At 49.5% G+C, this 26,599-nt stretch overlaps 10 protein-coding genes and 1 non-coding gene across 11 annotated transcripts; 6 read left to right on the top strand and 5 right to left on the bottom strand.

Moving 5' to 3' along the window:
* Positions 1 to 235: 235 nt before the first annotated feature.
* rrna12 lies at positions 236 to 351 on the top strand. The gene has a single exon (XR_004093472.1). It is a non-coding gene; the product is annotated as a ribosomal RNA (ribosomal RNA).
* Positions 352 to 676: 325 nt separating this feature from the next.
* Positions 677 to 2,433, bottom strand: FPRO_13110 (uncharacterized protein; the record flags this gene model as incomplete). Its single annotated transcript, XM_031222527.1, has 4 exons — positions 677 to 1,032; positions 1,086 to 1,395; positions 1,444 to 2,019; positions 2,074 to 2,433. 4 exons carry the CDS (start codon positions 2,431 to 2,433, stop codon positions 677 to 679), a joined length of 1,602 nt encoding a protein of 533 aa, XP_031087977.1.
* A 1,790-nt stretch (positions 2,434 to 4,223) lies between these two features.
* Positions 4,224 to 6,130, top strand: FPRO_13111 (uncharacterized protein; the record flags this gene model as incomplete). Its single annotated transcript, XM_031222528.1, has 5 exons — positions 4,224 to 4,384; positions 4,435 to 4,730; positions 4,779 to 4,947; positions 5,000 to 5,709; positions 5,766 to 6,130. The coding sequence occupies 5 exons, from the start codon at positions 4,224 to 4,226 to the stop codon at positions 6,128 to 6,130; spliced, it is 1,701 nt and encodes a 566-aa protein (XP_031087978.1).
* A 324-nt stretch (positions 6,131 to 6,454) lies between these two features.
* Positions 6,455 to 8,725, bottom strand: FPRO_13112 (uncharacterized protein; the record flags this gene model as incomplete). The annotated part of the gene is made up of 1 exon (XM_031222529.1): positions 6,455 to 8,725. One exon carries the CDS (start codon positions 8,723 to 8,725, stop codon positions 6,455 to 6,457), a length of 2,271 nt encoding a protein of 756 aa, XP_031087979.1.
* A 545-nt stretch (positions 8,726 to 9,270) lies between these two features.
* FPRO_13113 (uncharacterized protein) lies at positions 9,271 to 10,269 on the top strand (the record flags this gene model as incomplete). The annotated part of the gene is made up of 1 exon (XM_031222530.1): positions 9,271 to 10,269. One exon carries the CDS (start codon positions 9,271 to 9,273, stop codon positions 10,267 to 10,269), a length of 999 nt encoding a protein of 332 aa, XP_031087980.1.
* A 227-nt stretch (positions 10,270 to 10,496) lies between these two features.
* Positions 10,497 to 12,604, bottom strand: FPRO_13114 (uncharacterized protein; the record flags this gene model as incomplete). Its single annotated transcript, XM_031222531.1, has 3 exons — positions 10,497 to 10,711; positions 10,769 to 11,222; positions 11,276 to 12,604. The coding sequence occupies 3 exons, from the start codon at positions 12,602 to 12,604 to the stop codon at positions 10,497 to 10,499; spliced, it is 1,998 nt and encodes a 665-aa protein (XP_031087981.1).
* A 1,338-nt stretch (positions 12,605 to 13,942) lies between these two features.
* Positions 13,943 to 17,110, top strand: FPRO_13115 (uncharacterized protein; the record flags this gene model as incomplete). The annotated part of the gene is made up of 1 exon (XM_031222532.1): positions 13,943 to 17,110. One exon carries the CDS (start codon positions 13,943 to 13,945, stop codon positions 17,108 to 17,110), a length of 3,168 nt encoding a protein of 1,055 aa, XP_031087982.1.
* A 227-nt stretch (positions 17,111 to 17,337) lies between these two features.
* Positions 17,338 to 19,111, bottom strand: FPRO_13116 (uncharacterized protein; the record flags this gene model as incomplete). Its single annotated transcript, XM_031222533.1, has 2 exons — positions 17,338 to 18,856; positions 18,903 to 19,111. The coding sequence occupies 2 exons, from the start codon at positions 19,109 to 19,111 to the stop codon at positions 17,338 to 17,340; spliced, it is 1,728 nt and encodes a 575-aa protein (XP_031087983.1).
* Positions 19,112 to 19,653: 542 nt separating this feature from the next.
* Positions 19,654 to 21,361, top strand: FPRO_13117 (putative PRS1-ribose-phosphate pyrophosphokinase; the record flags this gene model as incomplete). The annotated part of the gene is made up of 3 exons (XM_031222534.1): positions 19,654 to 19,764; positions 19,905 to 20,052; positions 20,109 to 21,361. 3 exons carry the CDS (start codon positions 19,654 to 19,656, stop codon positions 21,359 to 21,361), a joined length of 1,512 nt encoding a protein of 503 aa, XP_031087984.1.
* Positions 21,362 to 22,032: 671 nt separating this feature from the next.
* FPRO_13118 (related to ketoreductases) lies at positions 22,033 to 23,064 on the bottom strand (the record flags this gene model as incomplete). The annotated part of the gene is made up of 5 exons (XM_031222535.1): positions 22,033 to 22,065; positions 22,125 to 22,233; positions 22,282 to 22,337; positions 22,392 to 22,701; positions 22,757 to 23,064. 5 exons carry the CDS (start codon positions 23,062 to 23,064, stop codon positions 22,033 to 22,035), a joined length of 816 nt encoding a protein of 271 aa, XP_031087985.1.
* Positions 23,065 to 24,475: 1,411 nt separating this feature from the next.
* Positions 24,476 to 25,907, top strand: FPRO_13119 (uncharacterized protein; the record flags this gene model as incomplete). The annotated part of the gene is made up of 2 exons (XM_031222537.1): positions 24,476 to 24,525; positions 24,587 to 25,907. 2 exons carry the CDS (start codon positions 24,476 to 24,478, stop codon positions 25,905 to 25,907), a joined length of 1,371 nt encoding a protein of 456 aa, XP_031087986.1.
* Between the last annotated feature and the right edge of the window lie 692 nt (positions 25,908 to 26,599).

Below are 26,599 nucleotides of genomic sequence, written 5' to 3' on the forward strand. Positions count from 1 at the left end.
CAACCCACAACTATCACTGAATGAGGCTTTGTTTGTATGTACTCATGATTTCAGGAGACTGCGGAAACGCAGTCTTTCGATGAAACGTGACTAGTTCTCATAGTGGGACTGTCTTAGTCAAGCAACATGACCTGCTCATATACCAGGAACATCGGGAGACGTCCCGGACGCTTCATTGCATAGAACATGCAAGGCAGAGCGCACATAACCAACACCATCATTTTGATGATCACATACGACCATAGGTAGTGGAAAATACGGGATCCCGTCCGCTCTCCCATAGTCAAGCCACTAACCGGCGGATTAGTAGTTGGGTCGGTGACGACCAGCGAATCCCCGCTGTTGTATGTTCTTTTTTGGCTGGATGCCTGTCTCTCATTCATGGTCTTGGGCGTCTTGCTCCAGAGGGGAAGTATCGCCTTTTGCTCACGGCCGGGGCGAACACGTGGTTGATAGTTGTGGTTGGGGGTCGAATGATAATCGCGATGCGGAAACCGAAACCTGTCGTCATTCAGAAGATGGCGTCAGGAGACCCTACCACGTTGATCTACTCCACGATGCTTTCAAAGTCGCTTGGTGCGATGGTTTCTATTGTAAATCCTTCTATCCAGCCATTAATCGTGACATTACTCCGTTTCCATCTTTCCCATGAGATACCTCCAAGGGCCGATATTCTTTACAGGCGGAGGACCTGACAGCGGCTGTCGATACCGTCGAAGATACAAGTGTTGTCGATGGGCACATATTGCTTGGTGATAATCTTGATCATCTCTTGAGCAACCATGCCGCCGGTGAGGGCTGATATGTTATGAAGCTCGCCACCGGCCGCGCGCTCAACCTCTTGGGCAGTCTTCTTGTATCGTTCGTTTTCTGTGGCTTTTGGTGCGGCCTTGCCAATGAAATCCATAATATCATCTGCAGAAGCAGTCTTGGTATTTGATGTTGCCAACAGGGCGAGGTACAGTGGGACCAGAGATAGAGGCATCTCGGGCCCAGCAAAGGCTGATATCTCGTCGTTTGCTAGCTCCTGTTCTGTACGCTATATGTTATTAAACGTCCTTCTGACCAGGAAGAGCTGCACTTACCGACAAGCTTATCGAGACTGATAGTCTTGTCTCCAGGGGCATTAATGAGCTTGATAAAAGAAGCATTCTTGCAGAAGAGCTCGACCTGCTCGGGATCCACGTCCTGACCGCCAGGAAGACTTCGAGCGGTTTCCAGAACTTGACCAACGTCCTGGCGAGCCCGTTCTTTGTAGATGTTCTGTAGTTTGATGTACACGTTGGATTGAGCCTTCATGTCAGGCAGTCCTCCAGGGACAGGTAAACGGCCATGTTGGTCATAGAATCGTTTCACAGCCTCTGTGATGACCCAAAAGCTTGATGTGATCTCCTCCTGGCAAAGGTTAACGATGAAGTTGACAATAATTGCACTTATTCTTACAGGATCTTGGTGCACATGGTCAAAGACTTGTTGAAGAGAACTAGGAAGGGAGGGCTTTACTACATGTTTCATCACAGCAGCTATAGCCTCTTCAAAATTCTCTTCACCTCCCTCAGGGTTGTCTGTCCTCATGGCCTCCGAGACAGTTTTGCGGAATGCGGTCTTATCGACGTAGCTTGTAGGGTAAGCGCCGCCGTGGGCCTGTTTCCATTGTTCTAGATAATGAAGGAGAATGACGACCATAGGTAAATGACCATGCTCATGACTATCGAGGTTGTCGATGTTTTCAGTCATGCTCTGGGAAAACTCAAGGAGTTCGGGCCAAGGGGCTAGAAGTCGCAGATCTGTAGTAGCGGTCTCGTCGGGATGGGTGTCAACGATAGGAAACGTGCCTGGTAATGTGGTCTTGAAGTAGGAATAGTATCCAACAGAATGAACTGCAATTGTAGGAATTTTATGTTGGTGAGAATAACCCCGAATTAGCTGAACCTGATCTTGAGGCAAAGGAAGAGCATATAGGATCATGGTGAATGTTGGTGAGCTACTGAGAAAGTGATCTAGGTGGAAAGATTCATCCTGAGATATGTCAGTGGGATTGGCCGTTGCGGCCGGGCAGATTGAGCGATATACCTGGGGTTTAGGATACCATTCACCCTGTACTTCAGGGTTAAGTTCCAAGAGAAGGTCGGTGCAAGCTTCAGCTCTGGACTTGCCCAGCCAGCTATCATCTACGAAGAAATTGACACCCAAATCTTGATGAGTTACAACATTCTGGTCGGCAATAGTGAACCGGCCAATACCAGGTAGAACAAGATTCTTGAGAGTCTCAACGCCAACGGTACCAGCACCAGAGTTGACGAGGAGAATATTAGCCGACTCGAGAGCAGCCTGACCCGAGGCAGCCCAAAGTCGGAGTTGGCGGTCATATTTTCGCTCCTTCTCTGATGGACCCTGAAGTACCGGAGGGGTCTGGACCATGACATCGGCCATATTGAGGTCCGATGCTGATGAACGAGTATGTACTTGTGCTTGTACGTGACTGTGACTGTCTGGGTAATGATGCGATGTCGCACCGCGTAGCTTGCTCTGTAAGAAGTTAAACAGCGAGCAGACGGACTTCGGATGAACGAGTGTTGCGAGACCCCCGATAAGATGTGAGAGACTGCTAGCAGTAGTAGTATAGATGATATTGATGAAGCTCTCGAGTGGAGTGGGTGAAGATGGTGTTGAATAATCGTTGCCTGTTGCTGAGCAGTGGCCTTGTAATGGACCAGCCATTTCCGACCACTCACAGTTCGACGTGGGTCGAAACTGCGCTACGTCACAACTGGGAGTAGCCGCTCAAGTGGAGTAAGGTAGCTGGGTGGTTGGAGCTCGTGATTGGGTTATCTTTGTCAGAGCTCTTGCTTTGTGATGACTTTTGGAGGAATTGGATAGATGTTAAGCACGAGAAAGAAATAAGACGGAAGGGTAGAGCTGGTGATTTAAATGAAACCATTTTGGATTTCTAGGTTGTATTAGCTTGAGGACAACATCGAAAGTATATTGCAGTTTTTCGCCGATTGAGGATACAGTTCAGGACACAAAAGTAAAAGCGCCGGGCCAGCCATTCTTTGCCTACAATTGATGTTGGTCACCAAAATACTTATTAGGCTGAGGGAAGAGAACAAAAGATATAATTGGTTCATGTTTGCCCAGTCTACTATGTATACTACCTTTAAATTTACCTATCTAAACCTTTTCTTTTTGTATCGTCCCACTCGTTCCGATATGGCTGACCCCAGGCTCTATGCAAGTACCCAAGGTAGTTATGAGGTAATGCAGAATCCTTCAGCAAAGAGATGGAGTGATTGCAAAGCGCAGGGCACTACTCCGTAGGATGAGACGCTTACCTTTTGAATGGGCCTTTTGAGCTTTGAAAGTGAAACGGAATTCCGTGCTTAAATTCACCGTCCGCTCCCAACACACTATAGACTACGGGGACTTGATTCGCTGGTAAAAACTCCGCGATCGACAGTTGTAGTCAAACAAACATTTACTTCTCTAGCGGTTTGCTCATTTCTCTTCAAGCTTCAGGATTGGCTTCCATTCTTCGAATTGATTTCCCATTTACGCCTAGCGCTGGCCTTCAAGATGTTCAATGGGGATCTGCCAATCATTCTACGAGACCATCATAATAAGCGAATGCGAGAGTGGACCCTCCATCGCTCCACTTCAACGTCCTCAAGCCTCAAGCTGACTGCTTCACTCAGATAGCTCGGACTCGCAGCCGGAAAGTCATGTTGGTCCCCAATTCTCATTTTAGTGATTCCCATAGCATGTCTCGCAAGTCTTTGGCCGGGGTCATTCATTATATGCGAGGGACGCACCATCGTCAGCGGAATGCCTACATCCAGATCTCCGGGACCACTCACTTGCAGCTGTCATCCTGATCATATAAGGGATGGAAACTCCTGATCACCTCGTTTTAGTAGAATCAAATTATCAAGACTGGTCGAGACAAACGAAGCATCAAAACAAAGACCTGTTCATTACTCGTATTTGCTGCTTATTGTTTGGTGATCAAGAGTCCCCACTCGCCAGTGATGCAGACAAACCTGCTCGCAGTGCAACATTTCCTTCAGATTTTGGGGCTTCCATCAGGATCAGAACTACCCAACCCCTACACCTAACTAACTGCCTTCCCTCATTTCGCCGTTTCTTGTAATCTTCTTGGAGTATACCACAGGAATCTTGTCGCCTTTCTCATCCCCTTTCTCATCCCCTTTCACCTACCTATCATGAATGCAAAAGTAAATGATATGGATACGCGCACCCAGGATGGTGGCAAACCAGAAACCACCTCTGGCTCCCAAACAGATCACTCACTTCCCGCTTCAGACTCCGACGACACTGAAGTCCCTCTAATCCCACCTGCTCGTTTCTGCGGCCTTTGTGTTGGGTATGTCCCATCATCTCTTGTGGTAAACCGCTGCTAACACATACTCCAAGAGTCCTTCTAGGCCTGTTCCTGTCTATGATAGACACCTCTATCGTTGCAACAAGTTTACACAGTATCGGAGTCGACTTTGAGGTCCTCGAGGACGTCAATTGGGTTGCTCTTGCATACACTCTTGCATATCTCGGGTGCGCCATCGTCTTCGCTCGTATATCCGATATTGTTGGACGACGGGATGCCTTTATCGCAGCCTATATTATCTTCTTCATATTTTCCCTTGCCTGTGGTTTTGCACAAAGTATTAACCAACTCGTCGCCTTTCGTGCTCTACAGGGCATCGGAGGTTCAGGTATGCTCTACTGAACCATCGTGTTCGCTAGATCGTTAACACAGTCAGGACTATATTCTCTCACGATGATCATGCTCCCTGAAATCAGCCCAGATAGAATGAAGCAGCACATAGCGGCTCTGGTAGGCTTGGTAATTACCATGTCAGGTGTCCTTGGCCCTGTTCTGGGTGGTATTTTGACACACTATGCCTCGTGGAGGTGGGTATTTTGGATCAAGTATTGCTCCTCCTTCAGATATGTGCCTTGTCATGTGGCTAACAACTTGCAGTGGCCCTGTTGGTTTTGTCTCTCTAGTCATATTTGTCTTGACTTGGCCCAAACCGGAATACCTACCATCACAAGAACGACGTGCTTGGAAAGAACTTGATTTTCTTGGATCCCTCCTTGTTATCGCTGCAGCAGTTTTGGTCGTTTTCTCGTTTCAGAATGCTGGCACAGAAAGATCTAACGATGGGTGGAAAGCTTCCATTTTCATTGCACCCCTGATCTGTGGCCTGCTTGCATGCGGTCTACTCATTGCTTGGCAAATCTTCATTCAGCATCGATGGCACGGTCGGTTTGCTCCCGCATTCCCAATCAACATCTTTCGCAACAGGATCTACTCTACTGCCGTTGCCAACACCCTCCTCAACGGCTTTCCTTACTTGTTGCTAATCTATGCCATCCCCCTACGCTTCCAAGTTGTTAGTGGCAAGTCTGCTCTCATCTCGGGAGTCATGTTGCTTCCCATGTTGGGGACAGCCGCCATTGGCAGTCTTTTAGCAGGCAAGATTAACGCCACCAAGAACTACACTTTTGAGTCATTGGCACTTGGCTCAAGTGTAATGACAATCGGCTGCGGATTGCTCACGTCGCTGTCACATGAGCCCAATGATGCAAAACTTCTTGGTTACATGACATTTTGTGGTCTTGGCTTTGGCTTAACAGTCGCGTCTTCGACAATGCTATCAACGGTAGAGGTACCCATTAGGGACTACGGTACGTATCAAGGCTTGGGTCGTGGAAGAAGCCTGTTGCTAACAATAAATCATTAGCTCCCGCACAGGGTATTCTCTCTCAAGTTCGGCTCTTGGGTGGTAGCTTGGGCATTGCAGCATCGTCGGCCTTGCTGAACGAGAAGAGCTCAAAGTATCTCTCGGGCGTTCTGACGGCCTATGAGCAAGCAACAATTGGTGGCTCTAACACACATCTCACTAGTGCACAGTGGTCAGCTGTCCGCTATACCTACGCCGATGCATTTCAGGTAGAGATGAAGATAGCGACAGTAGTTGCAGCTTGCTCAGTCATATCCGCATTTGGTGCCTTTCGAAAAGGGCGTCTTTTGATAGCCGAGCAAAGGAAGATAATTGTTAGAGAAGAGGAAGACCGCCGACGTGCACAAACGGCACAGGTTGTATAGATCAGCCTCGACTCTTATTTTTACGCAGGATATCACACCACACACAGGGATGCACCTCGCCGTTACAGGCTGTTGACTCAAGTATCTCCCGGGTTATATTGTAAATAGGTAGGGGTCTAGAACTTCTTCTTGTTAGGTCTTATTTTTCTCCTAGTCTCCCAACAAAGGGTCACTTTAGCCTGCTATAGTGACGCACCTAGTCACCGCACTTATAACCATGGGGAAGCATGAGCTGCACACCACTATAGCCGCCACCACAGGAAGAAGAGCTATACAATACATCATATTGAATCGAAGCATCTGAGTCGTTGGTCGTTATATTATCTATGTGCCACCATCCATACTACCTTCCTCCTTCGTTGTATCCCGATACATGTTCACCGCTGCTGTACTTGGTCTCCTCGGCTTCATATCATTGAGGGCCTCACTCTCCTCATCAATATCGTCATCGTCATCCCCCTCGCCGTCGTTATCCGACGCGTCTGGCGACTCTGCAAGACTGTGCTGCAGTGATGCCATGAAGTCACCTGCTGCCTCAAACTTGGTGATCCCCTCCTTATGAGGCAAAGTCGAGTACATCCTCTGGGCCTCGTCAAGACATCGCCTTGCCTGTATGTGCTTGGACTGCTGAAGCCATGCATCTGCACTGAGCACGCTCCAAGTTGCTGATTTTCGACGGCGCGAGCCCCAGTGCCAACTACCGACCCCCTCCTTCGAACCATAGCAAATAGCGAGTCGTTCCTTTATCAATGCATCACCCACGCTGCCCGAGATCTTAGACTCGAGAAGCCTGACGCCCCATCGGCCTGCATCATCAATATTGGTCCCACCTCGTAAACGCAGCAGCTCTAAACCCAGGAGCAAGCTTCGCAATGCTCCATAGGGGGCACAGCACCGGGTGTTGTAGGAGTAAAACGCAGCCTCCAACATTTGATCTATTGTCTCGGCACGGTTCTTCGATGACATCTGTTGTGGAAGAAGCAAAAGACTTAGCGCAGCCATCTCATTGGCAGCGGCGTGATGTTTCCAGGCCTTGGAATCGCTAAAATCTGATCTCAAAAGATCATATGTTGAATGCGCCAGTTTCCAATCCCTTAACATAAAGGCGTAGTCTGCCAGTTTTCTCATAATAGCCTCAGGGGCTTCTGATCCATAAAATCCAGCAGCATTGTAGTTGTCTCTTGCGTTGCTTGTGCCTGTGGAATTCCTGGAGCTGCCGGTGAACGCCCACTTCCGGGATAAATTCATAAAGCGACCCGTGAGACCTCTCCGGCGAGAAGCAACTTGGTCATTCCACAACGATACATTTCGTTCCATGGTAGGGATGACAGACATGGTCACCATTTCACGCACAAACGTACGAATGGCAGTAGCATCAGATTCAAATATGTAGCGTGTTGGGTCCTCAAAATCCTCGTCGTCTTCGCTCCTCCGGATATCTTCCAGTTCCTCCTGCGCCGACATCCAGTCGCTGCGGGGAAGTGGAATACTGTCATCGTCTGTCTCGGCACTCTGGCTGCTTCTCAATCGAAGAAGATGGCAATGGGGTCCCATATTTCGTTTCATCTGTTCAAACAACCCCATAGATCTTGTTATGTCGTCCTTCTCTTCGTCGTGGACTAGCACATAGTATCGAATAAATTCACTGTCTACCCAAGGTGGAAGTTTTCGGTCCCCCTCCTTTGTTTCTGTGTAGAGTTTCTTTAGCTCTTCAAGAGGATTCGGATTCCGTGAGCTAATGGCAACAACACATGCCACAGGGTGTGAAAAGGTTTCGTGGGGTGAAATAGGAAGGCCAGATAGCAACCTTCGCAAATAAAGAGCGTAATATGGTGATGTCTCTTCTGAGCCCGTGTCTGGACCCGCGAACAAGCCATGCTGGGGCAGTGCTGCGAACGACTCCTCTGCATAGGACAAATGGCTGTTGACTACAGCTTCTGCGTTCAGGAGAAACTGCTTGTCCCTGGATGTGCTCGCTTGGCTGCCATTCTGACCTGGCGAGGATGCGGGATTCCTAAAACCCGAAACTGTGGGGTCGGGGTGTTCAATATTGTGACCGAATCTCGTAAACCTGATAGAGAATCCTTCTGCGGCTTTGCTCATTCCGTTGCTATCCCTGATCGCAATTTTGCCTGGCACGTCTTCACCAAAGGGTCGAAGTAGTTCCCAGAGACCGTTTCGAAAGCCCTTCTCGTCCATCAAAATATCTGTATCATGGGAAGAGTAAATCGAGACATGAGGTACGAATGCCCGGAGGATGAGATTCAAAGGTTCGGATCCATCGCCCCCGGTCTCAGGTAGTGGACGGCTTGGTCTGGTATCAAACACGGTATGGGACAGAACTCGAGAGGGCGATCCTCGGCCGGCTGGGGATATTGAGCGTGATCCAGGTGGAGAGAGAGTTGAGGCATACAAGGAAGCAGCCGACGGGTTGGAGCGACGAAAGGCCAAGTTGGTTTCCGATTGCGACAATGGTAGCGACTCTAATACAGGCGTGGAGTGTCGCGACTTTGTAAGCTTCATAGCAGACGCAGCGACGGGTAACGCCTGAAGCGGTTCCGTCGGCGGAGCTGCATTCTCGACAGATTGTGGCATGAAGGCGATGGCGAGCAGCGGCTTGCGGTGATGATGTCGGACAGGGTCGTACTCGTAGGGGTCCTATCCGGAGGATATAGGTATAATATAGGACCAGGCTTCGGAGGATTATGAGGCATAAGAAGGTGAGGGTGAACGGCGAATAGTATAGGCCACAACTCGGCTCGGCATGATCCTGTCACTGAAGCAAATGGGACATTAGGTGAATATAGGTAGGAGGTTAACCAACGCCTTGGAACTTTGAGTGACTTTGATCCTAGATTAGCAACAAAGGTTGGGCGACCATGTGGAAACTTGGGATATGATGGCGGTACGTATCCTTACCTCATGGTGGAGGCGCCCAGACCGGGTCAGCCAGGGACAGCGGATAGTTAACGGAACGTTAAGCTCTGGGCTCCACTCCACTGTAATTGCTCTACCGAGGCGAGAGCCGCAACATGGGATAGCTGCATAATATCTAAAACAGCAACATTCAAGATTCCCAGCTCAGAAGACAAGTCCTGTCGCTATACTTTCAACGCAGCCCCTATCGCATCAAAAACAAAATGCCTTCAGATTTAACAGCGTATCTCGCTTCTAAGTACTTGGTTGCCGACCCAAAACCAGCGAAGAAACGGAAGCGCAAGCGCGGCGCCGACGCCAACAATGGCCTTCTTATTACAGACGATGACGATTCAGGCTGGGGCAACACCAATACGCAGCAGGATGACGAGGGAATAGATGCTCCAGTTACAGTATCGGGGCGATCTGCTGAGTTTCGAAAAGCCAAGAAGAGCAATTGGAAGTCAGTTGGAGGAGACGCGACATCAAAAGATGACTCGGCTGCGGCTGCAGACGCGATTCTAGCATCAGCGGCAGCGGAGCAAAACGCAGCTCGCAATGAAGACGAGGACATGCCTATTATTGAAGATGACGGATCAGCTGTGAAGATGAGCGACGGAACACATGCAGGACTGCAAAGCGCAGCAACTGTTTCAGCGCAACTTAAACGGCGGCAAAAAGAAGAGCGCGAAGAGTTCGAACGGCACCGCAAGTCAAAGGAGGAAGAAACAATATATCGAGACGCTACAGGCCGAAGAATCGACATATCAATGAAGCGCGCCGAAGCACGACGTGCCGCCACTGCGGCCGCTGTTGAAGCAGAGGAAAAGGAACGCCTGGTCAAAGAAGCTCTAAAGGGCGACATACAGCTTGAGGAGGCTCGTAAGCGTCGAGAGAAGTTACAAGATGCCAAGCTTATGTCATTCGCGCGTACAGCCGATGACGAAGAAATGAACCAGGAATTGAAAGATCAGGAGCGCTGGAACGATCCTATGATGCAGTTCATGGCCGAGAAGAAGCAAACAGGCACAGGACAGAGCAAAAAGTCAAAACGTAAGCCAGTTTACGCTGGCGCAGCGCCGCCAAATCGGTACGCGATCAAACCAGGCTATCGCTGGGATGGTGTCGATCGCGGCAATGGCTTTGAAGCTGAGAGGTTCAAGGCACTTAACCGTAGAGAACGGAACAAGGGACTTGAATACTCTTGGCAAATGGATGAATGAAAGGATGGAGTTCGATGCAGATATTCTATTATATACCCATTTTTAGCACTAAACTAATTGACCTTATCCTCCATAAGTAATGATCTGAATGTCAAGATGTATCCTGCTGTTGGATTCCGAAACTACGTCTGGTTCGGAGTCCGCTAACGAAGAAGTCGCAAGGCAAATAAAACTCCAGAGGAGAAAAAAAGACACAATATTGCCGCCCTGATTGGGTATCTACTCTTTTACGATCTTCGACGAAGTCGCTTGTCCGGTCCATAGTCACAAAGCTTCTTGACAAGCTGAATCCACTCAGTCTTAGACATCTGGCCTGGTCTATCACCCAGGCGGTGGTTGAAGAGCTTGATCAACTCGTTAACGGTGATGCCTTCGGTGGGGATCTTGTCGAGAATTTCAGATGGTTCGACAGCTGAAGTTCCAGGTGAGCCAGGAGAAGCAGCTGCAATACAATATTAGTTATGACCTTTGTCTGCAATCAGTCCAAAGAAAGACTTACCACCCTGGGTTGGGTTGGGGCTGCCAGCCCTAGATGCCGAAGGAGTGCCCCGAGCACTGCTACTAACCAACTTCAACTTCTTCCTCTTGGGTGCAGCTCCATCTGACATCTCGCCAGCAGTTGCCTCTCCATCACTACCAGATCCAGCAGCCGCGGGTCGACGAGCGGCTCCGCCCTGTACAAGAGGAGTGCCAGACCTACTTCCCGTGGCAGATGGGACATTCTTCTTAAGCTTTTTGCGGGAAGATTCGTTTCCACTGGACTCGGAGAGTGCTGGCGAGCCGGCTCGCTTGAGCGACTTGCTCTTCTTAGTGCCTTCGGGCTTCTTCCCGGAGGGAGTGTTGGTACCCTTGGATCCGGAACCACTCTGGTTCTTGTCGTCCTTGTTGACGTCCTTCTTCTCGTCATCTTTCTTGTCTTCCTCTTCTTCCTCGTCGGAGGAGTTGTCATCAGACTTGAAATATCGGTTAGCATTATTTTGACCCAAGTTGATAAAAAAGACTTTACCGAGCTGCTCCATGGATTCTCTTCGGAATCGTCACTTTCGTAGATATCCTCTCGATCTCTCTTGATCAATGCCTTCTTGGTGGCTTTGCCGAGCTTCTGTCGTAGGATCTCTTCTCGGAGTTGTTCATCCAGTTCTTTGTCCACTTCTTGCTCGTCACCTTCTCCGAATAAGTTGGCACCGAGCTGTTCCCGGCGAATGCGGTCCTTGGAGTCCTTTGTGTCTTCATCGTCATTCCTTTCGAACATTGGAGCCTCATCATCATCTTGAAATTCATCGCCCGACATATCAATCTCATCATGCTCCAGTTTCTCTGACCTCGAGGCAGCCTTGAACGTCGCACTTTCGGTCTTGACCATCGGGCCACTTCCATAGAACATTTTTCTTGTGGCCTCCAGGTCTTTTCGCCCAGCTTTCTTCTCTTCATCTCTCATGACCCAACGGCCCACATCCACCTTCTTACTCATGAAGGCCTCCACCTCATCAATGTCGTAAGTCTGAAAGGGCGGCTTAGACGTAAATTTGTACCACTTCTCCAGGGGGATCATGCGGAAAACAGACTCATCGATCATGAAAGCCACGTTAGATCCAGAGAGTGTGTCCACAAAGTTACCAACCCAAACATTTTTACCCTCTGCATCTTCGAGATGCCATGGAAGAGCTTCTTCATATCGCAGGTCGGACGCCTTCTTAGCAGTTTCAGTCTTTGGCGCCCGGTTGAACGTCGTCTTCTCCTCTTTTTGCTTCTTCGGTCGCTTGGGATTAGGATCTTTGGCCACAGGCGCAATCTTGGCCTGATCAATGGCGCGCTGAGCCTCCCGTTCAGCTTTCCTCTGCGCCTGTCTTTCCACCTCTTCCTCGTCACCCTGAGGCACTTCCGGTGCTTCGGTCTTGACAGCCCTTCCTGGAGGGGGTTGGCGCGCATCTCGTCGGTGCAATGTTACGGGTCGTGCGAAGTCGTCCTGGTCGGTTGGATCGATGGGTTTTCCTCCTGCTTTAGATTGAGTGAACTTCATCATGTGGTATCGAATGCCGTCGAGAAGATCCTTCTTCGTTGTCATAATGGGGATGTCCTTGCACTCCGGTGGCGGTGGCTCTGACCAGCCACCATTTTGACGTCGAATCTCTTCAATGTTTGGCTTTGTTCCATTTAGCCTACCCGAAGCAGATTGCGCTGTCGGCCTGGGTGGTGGTCTTCGAGAAACGAGGGGGTTTGCCTTGGGATTTTTACGCAATGGCCGAAGGGGGTTTGGCTTCTGTTTCTTCGGGGCACCATTTGGATACCCAGGCGCGTTGGCGGGCGGATGGCCTGAGGGAGGCGGCGCGCTCATGTTGATGAAGAGGTCGCGCAATCGCGAAAGAAATCCTGGAAATGCTTTGACGACAACAGGTCACAACCTGTAGCCTAGCTCTGCGCAGAGCGCGAGGCAGACTGAATCAACACGCGTATCTGGAGGAGTTCGTATATTAAAAAGACAGGGAGATTGATGGTGTTTGTTTTATCAATACAGGAAGAGGCTGACTTAGCCAGGCGAGGACGCAAAGGAGCTTTTTATGCCCGGACAAAGATGATGCTGAATGCAGGGACAAAGGTCCTGAGCAAGATAGTGCACCTACCTTATGACGATGACAAGGGCTCTGAAGTAAGAAGCCACATGTGGCTGTGCGCTCCCCAGTTGCCAGTGTTTCTGAGTCTTGCGACCTTTAGCAAATTACTAGCATTACCTACTAACCTAGGTAGGTAGCTACCTAGTATGTACCTACTATATAAAGACCACAGGTTGTGTCTCTTCGAGTTTTACACTTGAGTACCTTACCCCTACCCAAACAAAGTATCCGACGAAAAATATTGTTAAGCGATGCTCTGGCCCTGAAACAAAAAGGTCATACGTAGAGTTCTCCTATAAGCTTACTATTTCTTGGTCGCGTGGGAATGGCGTATGGTTGGTTTGAATCCTTTTATCTAACAGAATTTTATTTGATACACAGTGTCGATATGCGAATGCTAGTATTATTTGCGATAACTTGCCGAGCTATCAGAAGCACCTAGGTGTTGATTTTTGTATGACAGATAGGTAGGTACCTAAGTAGGTAGGTTGGTTTTACACACGAGCCTACTAGTTGTTTGCACAGTGAGTAATCCTAAACACGACACTGTAGTACCTTGACGAACAGTGAACTCATAACTGCATTTTGTGGAGATCACCAGCTCCAACCAAGTTCAGCACATTTCAATATCACACCTGTACGACTTCATTGCCGCAGTCACGGACCCCAAACGAACAATTATGCACCCAGTCCATTGTTCCCTCTAGTCTCCCATTTCCTCCGTCCTTTGTTCATCTCTTCACTCCATGTTGGTAGGACGGGGCCAAAACCTCTACACATCTTTGCCTGCCAGGACCCCTCCCTTCACCCAGTTGAAAGAAAGCGCAGAACTGAATTGAGGTTATTGCATGCATCGAGTCTACCGCACGCTAGGTTTTATGCGCCTTATCACGCAAGAGAGTGTTCTTTACAGAAGCGAATGTCGGGAGAGTGTTCGCTGAGCGGAATGCAACTATCCACACCCTAGTCCACATTCTTACAATAAAGAGTCCTATCGCGAGGAGCCCAACGGCAAGGCCAACTCCGTTACTCTATCGCATAGTGTTTGTCTCGAGTCGCATATGGTTCCTCATCGGCGTGAGCCTCAAGTGGAGGCCCCTGGTGACTCCCAAGCAGGTCTTGAAAATCACTTGCGCAATCTGATCATCTCCAATGGCCCACCATTACACGATTCTGTGCCCAGGGCTTCTCTACAACCTGCTCCTATATCTCAGAGCGGCTCAGCCAACAGGAATAACTCTGTTGAAACGTCCGACGGTACCCCCCATCAGTCCAGACCTGCACGGAAGCGGCTAAACCAGGCACAAAGACGCCAAATGAGCTCTCAACTATCCATATCTATCGATCCTCGGGCCCAGCAACCTCCCCCAGATAGCGCTTACCAAAGTCCTACATCTCAATACTCCCGTCCCTCTCAGTCTTATCAACGTTATATGCATACTGACTCTCAGCCATGGGGAGCTCCCAACGAAAATCGTCAAAGTGGCTCATTTTCCCATCGCCACTGGAATGGCCCTCAGCAATCTAGGTATCGAGGCTATGATAATCCTCCTCCTTCCTCCCGTGGCCGCCCTAACTCTATGCCAATCCAATCCAATCGTGGTTCTGGTTACTTGTACAACGCCAGACACGCAGTTCAGTTTCATCCTGAGGAAATTGCAGCTCAGGATGCTCTGCTTGACCAACTCTGTTTTCAAGTCGTTTCCAATTCTGAAATCGAAAGATCGGAAATAGCAGAAAAGGAGGAATTCCGTTGCAGAATTGAAACCATTAGTCGAGAGGTCATTGCCAACTACGAGAAAGAGGAAATGCCAGAAACAGACTTTCAACCCCTCACAGTTCAGCTGAAATGCTTTGGTAGTTTGTCTTCAGGCTTCGCAACCAAGGCTTCAGACATGGATCTTGGTCTTCTTTCACCAATGTCTGCCTCTCAGCCTGATGCTCCCGGATCTCCTATACCGCGCCTCCTAGAGAAGGCTTTCTTGGAAGCTGGTCTAGGGGCGAGGCTTCTGACCCGAACTAGAGTCCCCATCATCAAGCTATGCCAATCCCCGCCGGAAAAGCTTCGGCAAGGACTTCTTGAGGAGAGATTTCGATGGGAGAATGGCCTTGATGAAGCCCATGAAGCTCAGGAAGATGATGAAACCGATCCACAAGCAGCAAACAGTGAGCATGACAGTCAGCAAGGCCACCTTGCAGGGTTTCAAAACAGTCCCACAACTGTCGTTGAGCCCGTATCACTGGATCCCGTCCAAGACGGCACGAAAGCAATTGAACTTAAGCAAAATCTCAAAAGCTCTCTCTCCTCGTACTATGGCTTAGCCAAGCGAGTTCTTCGTAGAGCCGGTGGCCGTGATGCTACCATCTCTAATTATCGCGTACTCTCCGATGATGATTGGATTATATTGAACAGAGTGAGCGAGGCCTTCATCAGCGGTCTTGCAGATACTCGTCTTCGTGATCGCCTGTCCACGTACCCGTCCCTCTCCTTTATACAAGATGCAGAGAGCTCCACCAAACGATCTTTGCTTGGGGTATACACCCAGGTCGAAGGCGAACATATTCGGCAGCGCTGGGAGGAGAGTGGTGTCGAAGAGCGTAACCCCGCTTCTCAATTGTTGACTAGGCAGGCCATGAAGGTGTGGGAAGATGCTCAATACAGAGAAAACTTTGGGACCGATCCCATCTTTTTCACTAAGGAACTTCAACTGGCCCTTGACAAGCTTAAACGGGCCCCTTCCGTGCAATTCGTGGTTTTGGAACAGGGTCAACATGAGGCGCCTGCGTCATACTATACGAGGGCCCTCTACATTTTTAACGGACTAAAGCCAGCTAATGAACAAGCTATCGCAAAGTGGACGAGTATGCTTGTTACTCAATATGTCAGCGGTGTCCATCAGGAGGAGAATCGAAAAACGTTACAGACTTGCATAACCACATGTTCTGAGTCCCTATCGCTTAGAGGAGTCGGGCTCTTGCACAAATGCATCCATTTAGCGTGGGAATTTGAACGAGCATTAGATAAGGGTTCGTACAATGAGTCCGTCGTACAGGATGTTAAAGACTATATCGCGCTACTGCGGTCACCTTTACAACAAGATGATCCCCTGAGGCTTGGCGACGGGTTCTTCATCCCCATCACACCAACAACGGTAGACCTTGTGGCAAGGATCCGACAACTTCCAGACCCTCACAAGATGGCTCCGAACCAGCCACGCGATCGATACAGAGATAATTTAGAATTTCCCAAGGCAGGCGCAGGTGTGCAATGTGACATCAACTTCTCCGCCCATTTGGCTCTTCATAATACGGCTCTTCTACGATGTTACTCTCACACCGATCCGCGCGTCCGGCCCATGGTCTTGTTCGTCAAGCATTGGGCAAAGACTCGTGGGATCAACTCTGGATATCGTGGAACCCTTAGCAGCTATGGCTACGTTTTGATGGTCCTTCATTATCTAGTCAACGTCGCTGAGCCCTTTGTTAGTCCAAATCTCCAGCAGCTCGCTCCTCCTCTACCCCCAGGGCTCTCGCCTGTCGAATACGAGGATATGGTTATGTGCCGTGGCCACAACGTTCAGTTTTGGCGTAACGAAGAGGAAATCCTGGAGCTGGCACGTGCAAACCAGCTAAATGGTAACAAAGATACCATTGGTCACCTCCTGCGTGGCTTCTTCGAGTATTATGCCCATAGTAGTATGCTCAGCACTTCCACGGGCAGGGGATTTGACTGGGGAAGAGATGTGCTCAGTTTGCGGACGCCAGGTGGTTTGCAGACAAAGCAAGACAAGGGTTGGACTGGCGCCAAAACAGTCATCGAGGCTCAAAATGTTGGGCCTCATCCGCCGCCTCAGCCCGACCAAGCGTCTTCCACGGCAGTACATCCTAATGAAATTACTGTGAAGGATACGGGAGCACAGCCCAAGCAGGGCACGCAAGGCAGCGTCACAGGTAAGAATGGAGAATTCAAGGAAGTCCGTCACCGCTATCTCTTTGCTATCGAGGACCCCTTCGAGCTGGATCACAACGTTGCTCGAACTGTAACACACAACGGTATTGTGTCAATTCGCGACGAGTTCCGTCGGGCTTGGAAGATTATCAAGTCGGCTGGCAATGGCAGCCCTCAGGAAAGCTTACTCCGGGATGTGACCGATGTAGAGGAAGAAGGCAGTCCTTTATCTCGCCTCCTGGATGAGATTCATGGAGCGGGTCGATCCCGAAACACTTGATTGTCTAATTATGATGTTGAGACGATGTACCAGGTTGGGGACGGGTCAGGGTCAGGATCGGTGCTGGCGCAACAAAATATAATCGTGTGGCTCAATATTTCAGTCTTTGACAATGGCTAGACTTGGTATAATTTATCGTTCGTTTGATGTTCACCATGTAACAAATTACACAAGAGTAGTCAGCTTCTTTTGAGCTTGGTATCAGTATGCATTGTGATTTGTGATGCTCAACTTGATTGAGATAGAACGTCAAAGAAGTTTCTAGACGAGGACTTGGCAGAGTTGTTCTGCCTTTTGGGGGCATCATTTTTACCCACCTTCCGCTTTTTCTTGTCTTTGGCAGTTCTTTTTGGCACTGCGTCGATACTGGCATTTTCCAATGGGACAAGCCTAGAAATTGCCTTGTAAATTTGGCCCTCATTGCTTCTCTGCAGAAGCACAATGGTTCTCTCCACATCAGGAAACTCCGCCAGAGGTGGCAATGACGACAGCATGTCGTTTAGTTCTGGTAGGGTTCTTTGAAGCTGGCCAAGTGAGATGATTTGCTTCAAGAGTCGAAACGAGTAAAAAGCGGCTTGGAGATGAGCAACAAAGTGAAGAGTGTCCCAAGTAATTTTCCCAAAAGTTGGGGCTTGTAAACTCTCTTCCAAAATCTGCAGCGAATGTGAACGCTTGCCAACTTCATGGCTATATCGTATATCAAGAGTCAGGCACAGGATGTACCAAGCCCGAGTTATGTCGACTTGTGATCCTGCTCTGATCATAGTCATTAGCCTGGCCAACTCATGAGACCAAGCTTTCGCTTCCTTCTGGGGTAGTAAAGGCACCTGCCGCCCTTTTTGCGCCAGAGTGTTGACCCTCCGGTACTCCTGAACAGTTGTTAAAGCACCAGGAATGATCCATCGGGCTACTGTGTAAGCCAATTGTCGAATTGGCGTGCTCTGTTCCCAGGCATTTCCCCGCGAAGGACTCTCTAGCAGAGTAGGAAGAAACATCTTGGGATCGCTTATAGTGTGCATGTGACCACTCTGGGGTCCCAGTTGCAGTATCATCTCCGATATTCTGGGGTCCAGTGAACCGATTTCTATTTCTTTTCCGCATGATGAGGTGGGAATTGGTGCAACTACATGGTCTAGATACTCGTGGCAGAACTCAGTGTAACCCGTTTGGTCGGTGATTGGTTGTGTACACTCCTGCAAGAGTTGTGGAAGTGTCGAATGGGCGGACCGTTTTCGTTCGTAAGCAAATCGGCACATCTCAGCAGAAGACGCAAGCTTAAGTTTCTCGCAGATGTGGGAGGGGCTGAAGCTTGCGCATGCGAGATTGGACTGATCATCAAGATAAATGTCGCGGAGAAAGACGACACTTCCCTTGCCAAGATCATGGACTAAAAGATCCGAGTCGGAGGTGAGAACCGTCCCGCCCGATTGTGACAGATGCTGTGCGCAATATGCATCTGCCTCACCCGGAACAAGAATTACTATCTTATTGTAGCGCGGCGAAAACCTCAAGGCATCAATGATAGCAGGTACATGAAAACTGGGTGGCAATGGCGGTTTTCCTCGTGGTTTAACTGCAGAGAAGAGGACCGGAGCAACCTCATTGGCAACCGAGAAGTACGACGGGAAGAAACCATTGGTTTCAGATGCATGTGCGGCCTTCAATTGACTGAGACTTTTGATCATGCGCTCCATGCGAACGGGTTCTTTTCCTTTTGGGAGGTATCCGTCAAAATATATAGCGTCCCTGTCACTGTTAGTCTCATCCAAGCAACAAGAGACAAAGAACTTACACGCCCACACCACGCCGAGTGAGTTCATCCAACCATGCTACAGTGGTCTCGCCAAGAAGTTTGTATGACGGCTGGGGAATACCATGTCTGTTGCAGATGTACAAAATATGATACGCTAAGGCTGGCCCATCGATGACTACGTGTTCATTGTTAAGACCTCCATGAACGACGTAGGGCTCCAGGGTAGGTATGAGACGAGGAATCCCCATGTTGCGGGAGGGTTTCGAGGTTAGTGAAGCTCTATCCCAATTCCATTCAGAAAAAAAGACCAAGTTGCTATGGTTCAAGAGAATAACTATCTCTTTCCAGGCCCCTCAATGTCGTTTTTACTTAGAAATCAGTCGTAGGAGCTCCAGGGCTGCTGCTTCATGGTAAAAGGGACCAGAGCCTCAGCTAATCGAGCAAGAATTTCCTGGGCCTTGACTGAGAAATGTCGAGGCTGTGACGCAGTTTCCGGGATGCCCCGCTTAGTGAATAACTTGCGGGCGGTATCACAGTGCTGGACACTGTAAGTCTTCCGGCTTCGGGATGCTTGATTTGGTGCCAAAATTGACCTTTGACTCCACTATTAGAGAAGCCCAGCTCCTATCTACAGTTAGTGTCAGATTTCCGACACACAGTGCAACGAGCCGGGGCAAAGAAAAAAAAAACCTCCAACCTGAACGCGGTTTTCCTTCAATCTCAACTTTTCTTTCTTCCTCCATTTTCTTCAACGCTTCACCCTTCCACGTCGGTCGATGGGCTGGTCAAGATGCGCAATACACTGATCTTCGCAGGCAATTCCTGCCCAGTCCTCACAGGTCAAATCTGCGAGAATCTGGGCATGCATCCTGCCAGCGCTGAGCTTACCCAGTTCTCCAATGTGAGCGTCCCTTGCCCTCGTGCTCGTAGCCATGGTCATTCAACATGACCCTTCTTTGGCCAACCATCACGATCACTCCTCTGCAGGCCCATATTTGGCAGTCAAACAAGCTGCGTGCTTTGAGCTAACCAGTGCCCAAGGGTGAGACGAGCGTCAGAATTCTGACAAGTGTCCGAGAGAAGGACGTCTTCGTTGTCCAATCAGGCAGCCCCAGCATCAATGACTCCATCATGGAGCTTCTCATCATGATCTCGGCCTGCAAAGGCGGTTCTGCTAACAAAGTCACTGGTTCGTGGTTCTCGTCCCCTGCTTGAGACCTCAATCGGCTTACTTGTTACGTCCAGCCGTTCTTCCTTATTTCCCCTACAGCCGCCAGTCAAAGAAGAAGTCTCATAGAGGTGCGATCACTGCTCGCATGCTTGCCAACTTGTTGGGTGTTGCTGGCGTTAAGCACGTTATCACTGTCGACCTTCATGCCTCGCAGATGCAGGGCTTCTTCAAGTGTCCCGTTGACAACCTGCACGCAGAGCCTATCCTTGCGAAGTGGATCCGCCACAACGTGTCTAACTGGCGCGAAGCGGTCGTGGTCTCCAAGAACGCTGGAGGAACCAAGCGGGTGACATCGCTTGCGGATGCTCTCAAACTCAATTTCGGGATTGTTACTACAGACAGGAAGCGTGTGAGTAACATGACAGCGAGCATGATCATGAGGCACTTCGATCATAATGTAGAGCGTCAACCCACGCCGTTGGAGTCTAACCGACCTATTCCTTACCGTGGACCACGGCCTTCCGAGCGTGCTGTCGAGTCCGAGGCTACTCCTAAGAGGCAGACCACCCCCCCTCGCTCCTCGCGAATTGTGGCGGACTCACAGGGCTCTCCTACACGCGTCAACAGCTCAGCCCGTTCAGTGACTCCCAATACTGCCGAGGCTACGGACCCTAACACTACTCCCCCTGCTGGATCACCAGATGGTTCGGTTGATGGTGAGGCGGATTATGATGATCATAAAGCGTCTGAAGTTACACAGGGCCGTTTGGTTCAAGGCCGTATCGTCGAGGATGACTATCCGTCTCCTGATCGATCTGTTGTGGACGGCAGTGTGGAAGATGATCCCATGACCATGTCTCATGCTTCATCATTCTTCGTTCCTGAGCCCCAATCTCTCGGAGGATCTGGTGACGCTGCGGCAAGTTCCGATGAGGAAGACAACGCATTCGAGGATCCAGGCGCCGAACATCTCATCACTCTAGTCGGAAACGTCAAAAACCGGACCGTTTTCATCGTGGATGACATGATTGACAAGGCTGGCTCTTGGATCGCTGCGGCTGAGACAGTAGTCAAGAAAGGCGGAGCAAAAAAGGTTTATTGCATGGCCACCCACGGTGTTTTTGGCGGCGACAGCCTGGAGCAACTGCAAGCATGCGAGTGCATCGACCAGATTGTTGTGACCAACAGCTTTCCAATTGATAAGGACAGGGCACGCAGCATCAGCAAGCTGGTGGTTCTTGACCTCTCATTCCTACTGGCAGAGGCCATTCGACGTAACCACTATGGTGAGGCTCTCTCGCCTCTCTTCCAACATTATGGTGATTAGATAGGACTGCATTGCAATGCTTCCAATCTCACATAGTCACCCGTTGCTACGCAATCGCGCCTAGTCTGCCTTGGCAGCTAAGTGCTTACCGACACTACCATTTGTGTTTTGATGATTACTATTCATTTTTAGCGAGGCGTCTGGGGGAAAGGACATATTGGTACCATATGCTGGACCATTGTACCCAAGGATGAAAATTCCGATAAAAAAGCAGAGTAGGTGATGAATTACGATTTCAGTTCCTGGTCTTTTGGTTTAGGTTCGTGATGTGATGTAATGTAGCGCTCGCCTTTTGTCAAGGCTCAGTCAAATGCAACCCAGCGGTGCTGTCACTTGTTGACGGCAAGGGCCCGATTCACCCCAGAATGGGTTCTTAACGGAACGTTGGTAGAATAATCTTTCGGTCTTAGAAGGCCTGCAACTTAGAACCGTCACGGATTCGTGTCTCTTCGGGGATAAATGAGTTGTGGGCAAGAGAAATTTCCGAACATTTTGTGAACAGTATGCCCTTGATAGCACTTTGTTTGTATCGAATATTGCTGTTTAAGTCAACATCTCTACCTTTCTATAACTAAGACTCTTGTTTAATACAGCTCATACATAGTAATTGTACTATATTTTCGCTTGAAACTTTGTTATGAAGGCTGTTTATTATCTTTACTTTCAGCTGTCTAAGTCTTTCGGTGCATAATACCGGCACCAGCCTGTGGTCCAGAAGATTAGCCAAAGCCTTCGACTCTTGAGTTTTGATTCAGTATGTTACCTGATGACTGGGGAATACTAGCGTATCAGCAACAACAACGTTCTCTCGGCGAGTTGCGGTAAACACGATGATCTCAGCAATGTCGTCGGGAGTAAGCGGTTCGCATCCGCTGCTCGCAAGTCAGTACCGTGTATTTGACCAGTGCAAGACAACCTACGCATAGACAGCATCGGCCTTTTCCTTGTCACCGTAGAATCGTACCACGGAGAACTCCTATGAAGCCGTGAGCAGCTCGTCATGTTAGCTTACACATAAGGTTACACTTACAGTTTCGACCTGACCGGGATCAATCTCAATAACACGGACACGACTGGCAATGAGCTCCTTTCGCAAGCTGTCAGTAAAGCTGCGAACAGCAGCCTTTGTAGCGCAGTAGATGCCACCGCCAGGGTAAGGCTCTCGGCCAGCAATGGAGCCGACGTTGATGATATCACCGTGGCCACCGTCTGGTCGGGCGAGGAAGATGGGGAGGATAGCCTGGGTCATGTTGATGAGACCTGTGACGTTTGTTTGGAACATAACATTGATGTCCTCCGCAGCAATTTCAGGGGCACGAGCAACGCCCTTGACAAGGCCTCTATTGTGTTGTTAGTGACCCTTCAACGAAGTTGACCACATAGACAGGAGCTTACGCATTGTTGACAAGCACGTCAATGTTCCTCCACTCCTCGGGCAAGTTGCCGACAATACCCTTAACCTCAGCAGGGTTGCTCACATCGAGCTTGAAAGGCAGAACCTTGACACCATCGCCGACCTCTTTCCTGATTTCTTCAGCAAGTTCCTTGAGGGAATCAACACGGCGTGCAGTGAGGATGAGACGAATATCATTATTGGGCGCAGTCCGAGCGAACTCCAGAGCCGTGGAGCGGCCGATGCCGGAGGATGCACCAGTGACAAGAATTGTCTTGCCAGTGAGGCGTTTGGCAGCAGCAGAAGCCATTGTACGACGAGTGAAGAGGGGGCGAAAGAGGAGAGTGAAGGGGTTTGAGTTTGAGTGTGAGGTTGACAAACAGACGTTGAGGGTCTTGGATGCGGTAGTGAGTAGGCGACGGGTATTCATTTGTTGACTAAGACGGTGGGGAAGATGGAGGATGAGGATGGTGTGATTGGACTTGATAAGAGAGGTTGAAGATTCGGAGGAGTCAGAGTTGAAATACTGGTAAGGGTTCAGTTCGGGTATTAGAGATAATGATATTATCTAGACTAAATAGATCCATGTTGGTTACTAAAGTGAAGCCCATGAAGATATCTATCGATATTGCAAAGGCACGTTCTGATTAGACAGAAGGACCAACCAAAAAGACCAAGAGATCATCATGATGAGAGTCGAATTTAAGGACTTTCCAAGATCCGATGCCTCCATCGTTCCAAACTGTTCGTCATTCATGTCATGTTGGAGGAGCGGCCTTTTCTTACCCCGCGATTCGACATGACATGGGTCCCGAGCAGGGCATGAGCCTAGGATTTGTCCTATCAGAAGCTATCAAAGTTGCTATATTTCTGGCCAAGGTGACGAGAAGGCCCTATAATGAGCGTCATTTTAGGCCCCAAAGCTTGACATGAAAACCTCGGCTTTGAGCTCAAGAACCGCCTCTATCCGCTTGCTTACAGCTCCATCTCGATAATACAACCTTGAGGTCTTTTTGAATCGTACCCAGAGATAGGAATTTATCACGGCGCTGTCTGTCTGATAGGCCTGGTAACAATCTAACGAAACTGTTTTTGGGTACGGATACAGCAGGGAAAGGTATCCTTATTGAAGATAACTTTGTACTTGTATGAAGAGTCGCTGTTAGGAAGCGATACTTGCTGAACTCACCGTCTCTTTGGGTTGAAGTACAAAAGCTGGATGACTTGGAAGTGAAAGAATGTTCTTTGGAAAGCTAATAAAAGGCAATGTGACTCTCACAAAGGATTGGATAGGTACTTTACCTTACCTTACCTACCTAGGTACTAAAGGTAGGTATGCTCTCAAGCACACGATGAGTTGACGGTTGCAATGAAATCATTTTATTGGTTGCCATCCAATGACATATCCAGTATCTACCCGCTGGACCACCATCACCCCTGGCAATAGAATTCACCAAACCCCCACTAAGGTACCTAACCTTTAGGTACTATTGTCCCTGGCCAAAGCCACGGGACGGGGCGATGCCAATGCAAGGTATTGCATTCACCGCGCGCATCCATCCTCCAAATGTGTCGTCAATCTTCAGAGCTTTTCTCGAACATCCATCATTTAGTCTTATGACGCGAAAAAGCAGCCGTTCGAAAGATCCTGACTTTTTATCCCTCACAGTTTATCTTCTGCGATTCTTATCTGCATACGCTGATTCAGCTTGCAAAACATCATGGGCGAGCTCGCTGACTACCTCATCAATAACGACCCCAGCTTCAGCAGGTAGCACACATTGTCCCGCGTATCTGGACAACTGTTGTTTGTTTGACTAACAAATCCCGAGGTCACGATTAGCAGCCCGATATTCGGACTTTCGATCACAGCGCACTTTGAATCCCGATGGCTATCAAGCAAACATTTTCGCCTGGCGCCAGGCCCTCTCAGATCTTGTCGCCAGCGGCAAGATTTCCCACCGCGGGTCCAGCCCCGATCACTTTGTCCTCAAACTCGACGATTCCTTACTGCGGTCACTGGAATACAAGGAATTTGGCCAGCCCCTGGCCCTTGGAACCGTAGTGCGCGAAGCGACCGCCGGCCGGGACTTTATTCCACTACAAGATTTCGAGAAATCGCAACAGAGTATCTATCAGCGCAGTTGGGCAGGTCTACCATGGAGTGTGATGAGTTGGACTTTGCGACAGCTGGGCGTGGTAGACCCTGCCAGGGGCGACGATAAGCTGCCCACAGGTCAATATGTCATTGTCAAGAACATGGAAGCTGCCGCGAAGGAGCTGGGCGATCTGATGGCTGGAAAAGTGTCAAGATTCGATCGTGTTTTCAGCAGAGCACAATTTCAAAAAGCCTTTTCCGTGGCTCTCGTTAAAGGCCAACAGCTGACGGACTCGGACCTTGACGTTCTACTCAAGTTTTTGTCACGGGATAAGGAAGTCATCGAATATGATGGGAAAACGATCAGAATTAAGGGCTCCGGGGAGCAGAGCGGTATCACAAAGGAGGACGCTGCGATCGCCTCCCTGAAGGAGCTCACAGAAAGTCTGAAGCATCAAACCGACCTTCTCAACACACGCATCGATGAACTCTCCCAAACAGCTAAGGAAGCCGTCACTAAGAAGAACCGCGTTGCAGCTCTCGCTGCGCTTAAATCCAAAAAGATTGCAGAGACCTCGTTAGCCACTCGCTACGCGACTCTGAACCAATTAGAAGAAGTCTCCACCAAGCTCGAGCAGGCTGCTGACAATGTGCATCTTGTCAACGTCATGGAGGCTTCTTCTGGTGCGCTGGCAAGTCTCAATGCACAAGTCGGTGGTGCCGAGCGCGTCGATGCAGTTATGGATCGCCTACGGGAGCAGAGCAGTGCGACCGACGAGGTGAGCGCTATTCTGGCCGAATCAACAGGCGAGCCCATCGACGAAACTGCGCTCGACGACGAGCTCGAGGCTATGGAGGCACAAGAGCGCGAAAAGGAAGAAGAGAAGACGAAGAGCAAGGAAGCCGAGGAACAGAAAGCCCGCGACGAGCGGGAGGCAGCCGAGGCGCAAAAGAAGCTCGACGAATTGCCTGATGTACCTGCTGATGGTGAGGAGATCCGACAGAAGGAGCAGACACCAACATCCGAGACTGGAATTGCAAATCTGGCGATATAGAAGACGCCAGGCGAACGGACTGGGAAGAGAACCAAGCTCAATGCAGGCCGGATGGTTCGTACGTGTACATGATGATATAGTAGGATATCCCTGGCGTTCTGGACTTTAGATTGTACAATTGGGTTTTGTTGATTAGAATCTATACACCAAAGGCACATTTGTTGCGCCATTATAATATCGTTAGGTGGTATCTCAATGCATGCCCTTCTATATCTGCCATTCCAACCATCAGCACGCAGTTCTTAACCGACTTACAAGTTGCGATCGTAGTTCTTAGGCCAGGGGTCGCTGTGTATTCAGTCTTGTGAGAACCTGTCCTCGCGGGTGTCTGATGGATGTCTGCTTGAATCCCTATTGCTCCCTCGGTGGCCCTTAGACTGAGAACGCGATGGTCCAGGCGAAGGACTATCGGAATGCGACGGTCGACCTGGGATTCCTTCCGCCGGTCTTGATGGAAAAGACGAGGGAATTGACACAGCCCGCCAGTCTGCAGAATGATCTTGCGTTCGATCGCTGTTCTCCTGTGGTGTTGTATTTCCGTCCACTTTCGACTCATTAGCAGCCTCTTCAGCCTTCTTTTTGGCCTCAAGCCTAGTCCTCTTTGCATTTGCAATCAGGTCTTTAAAGGACGAGTCATGTTTAGCTGCCCATGCTGCACCGTCGAAGTCTTTGTCCTTGATGATTGCTGCATT

Source organism: Fusarium proliferatum (genome assembly GCF_900067095.1).
Source record: "Fusarium proliferatum ET1 genome assembly, contig: FPRO_scaffold012, whole genome shotgun sequence".
Lineage (NCBI taxonomy): Eukaryota > Fungi > Ascomycota > Sordariomycetes > Hypocreales > Nectriaceae > Fusarium > Fusarium proliferatum.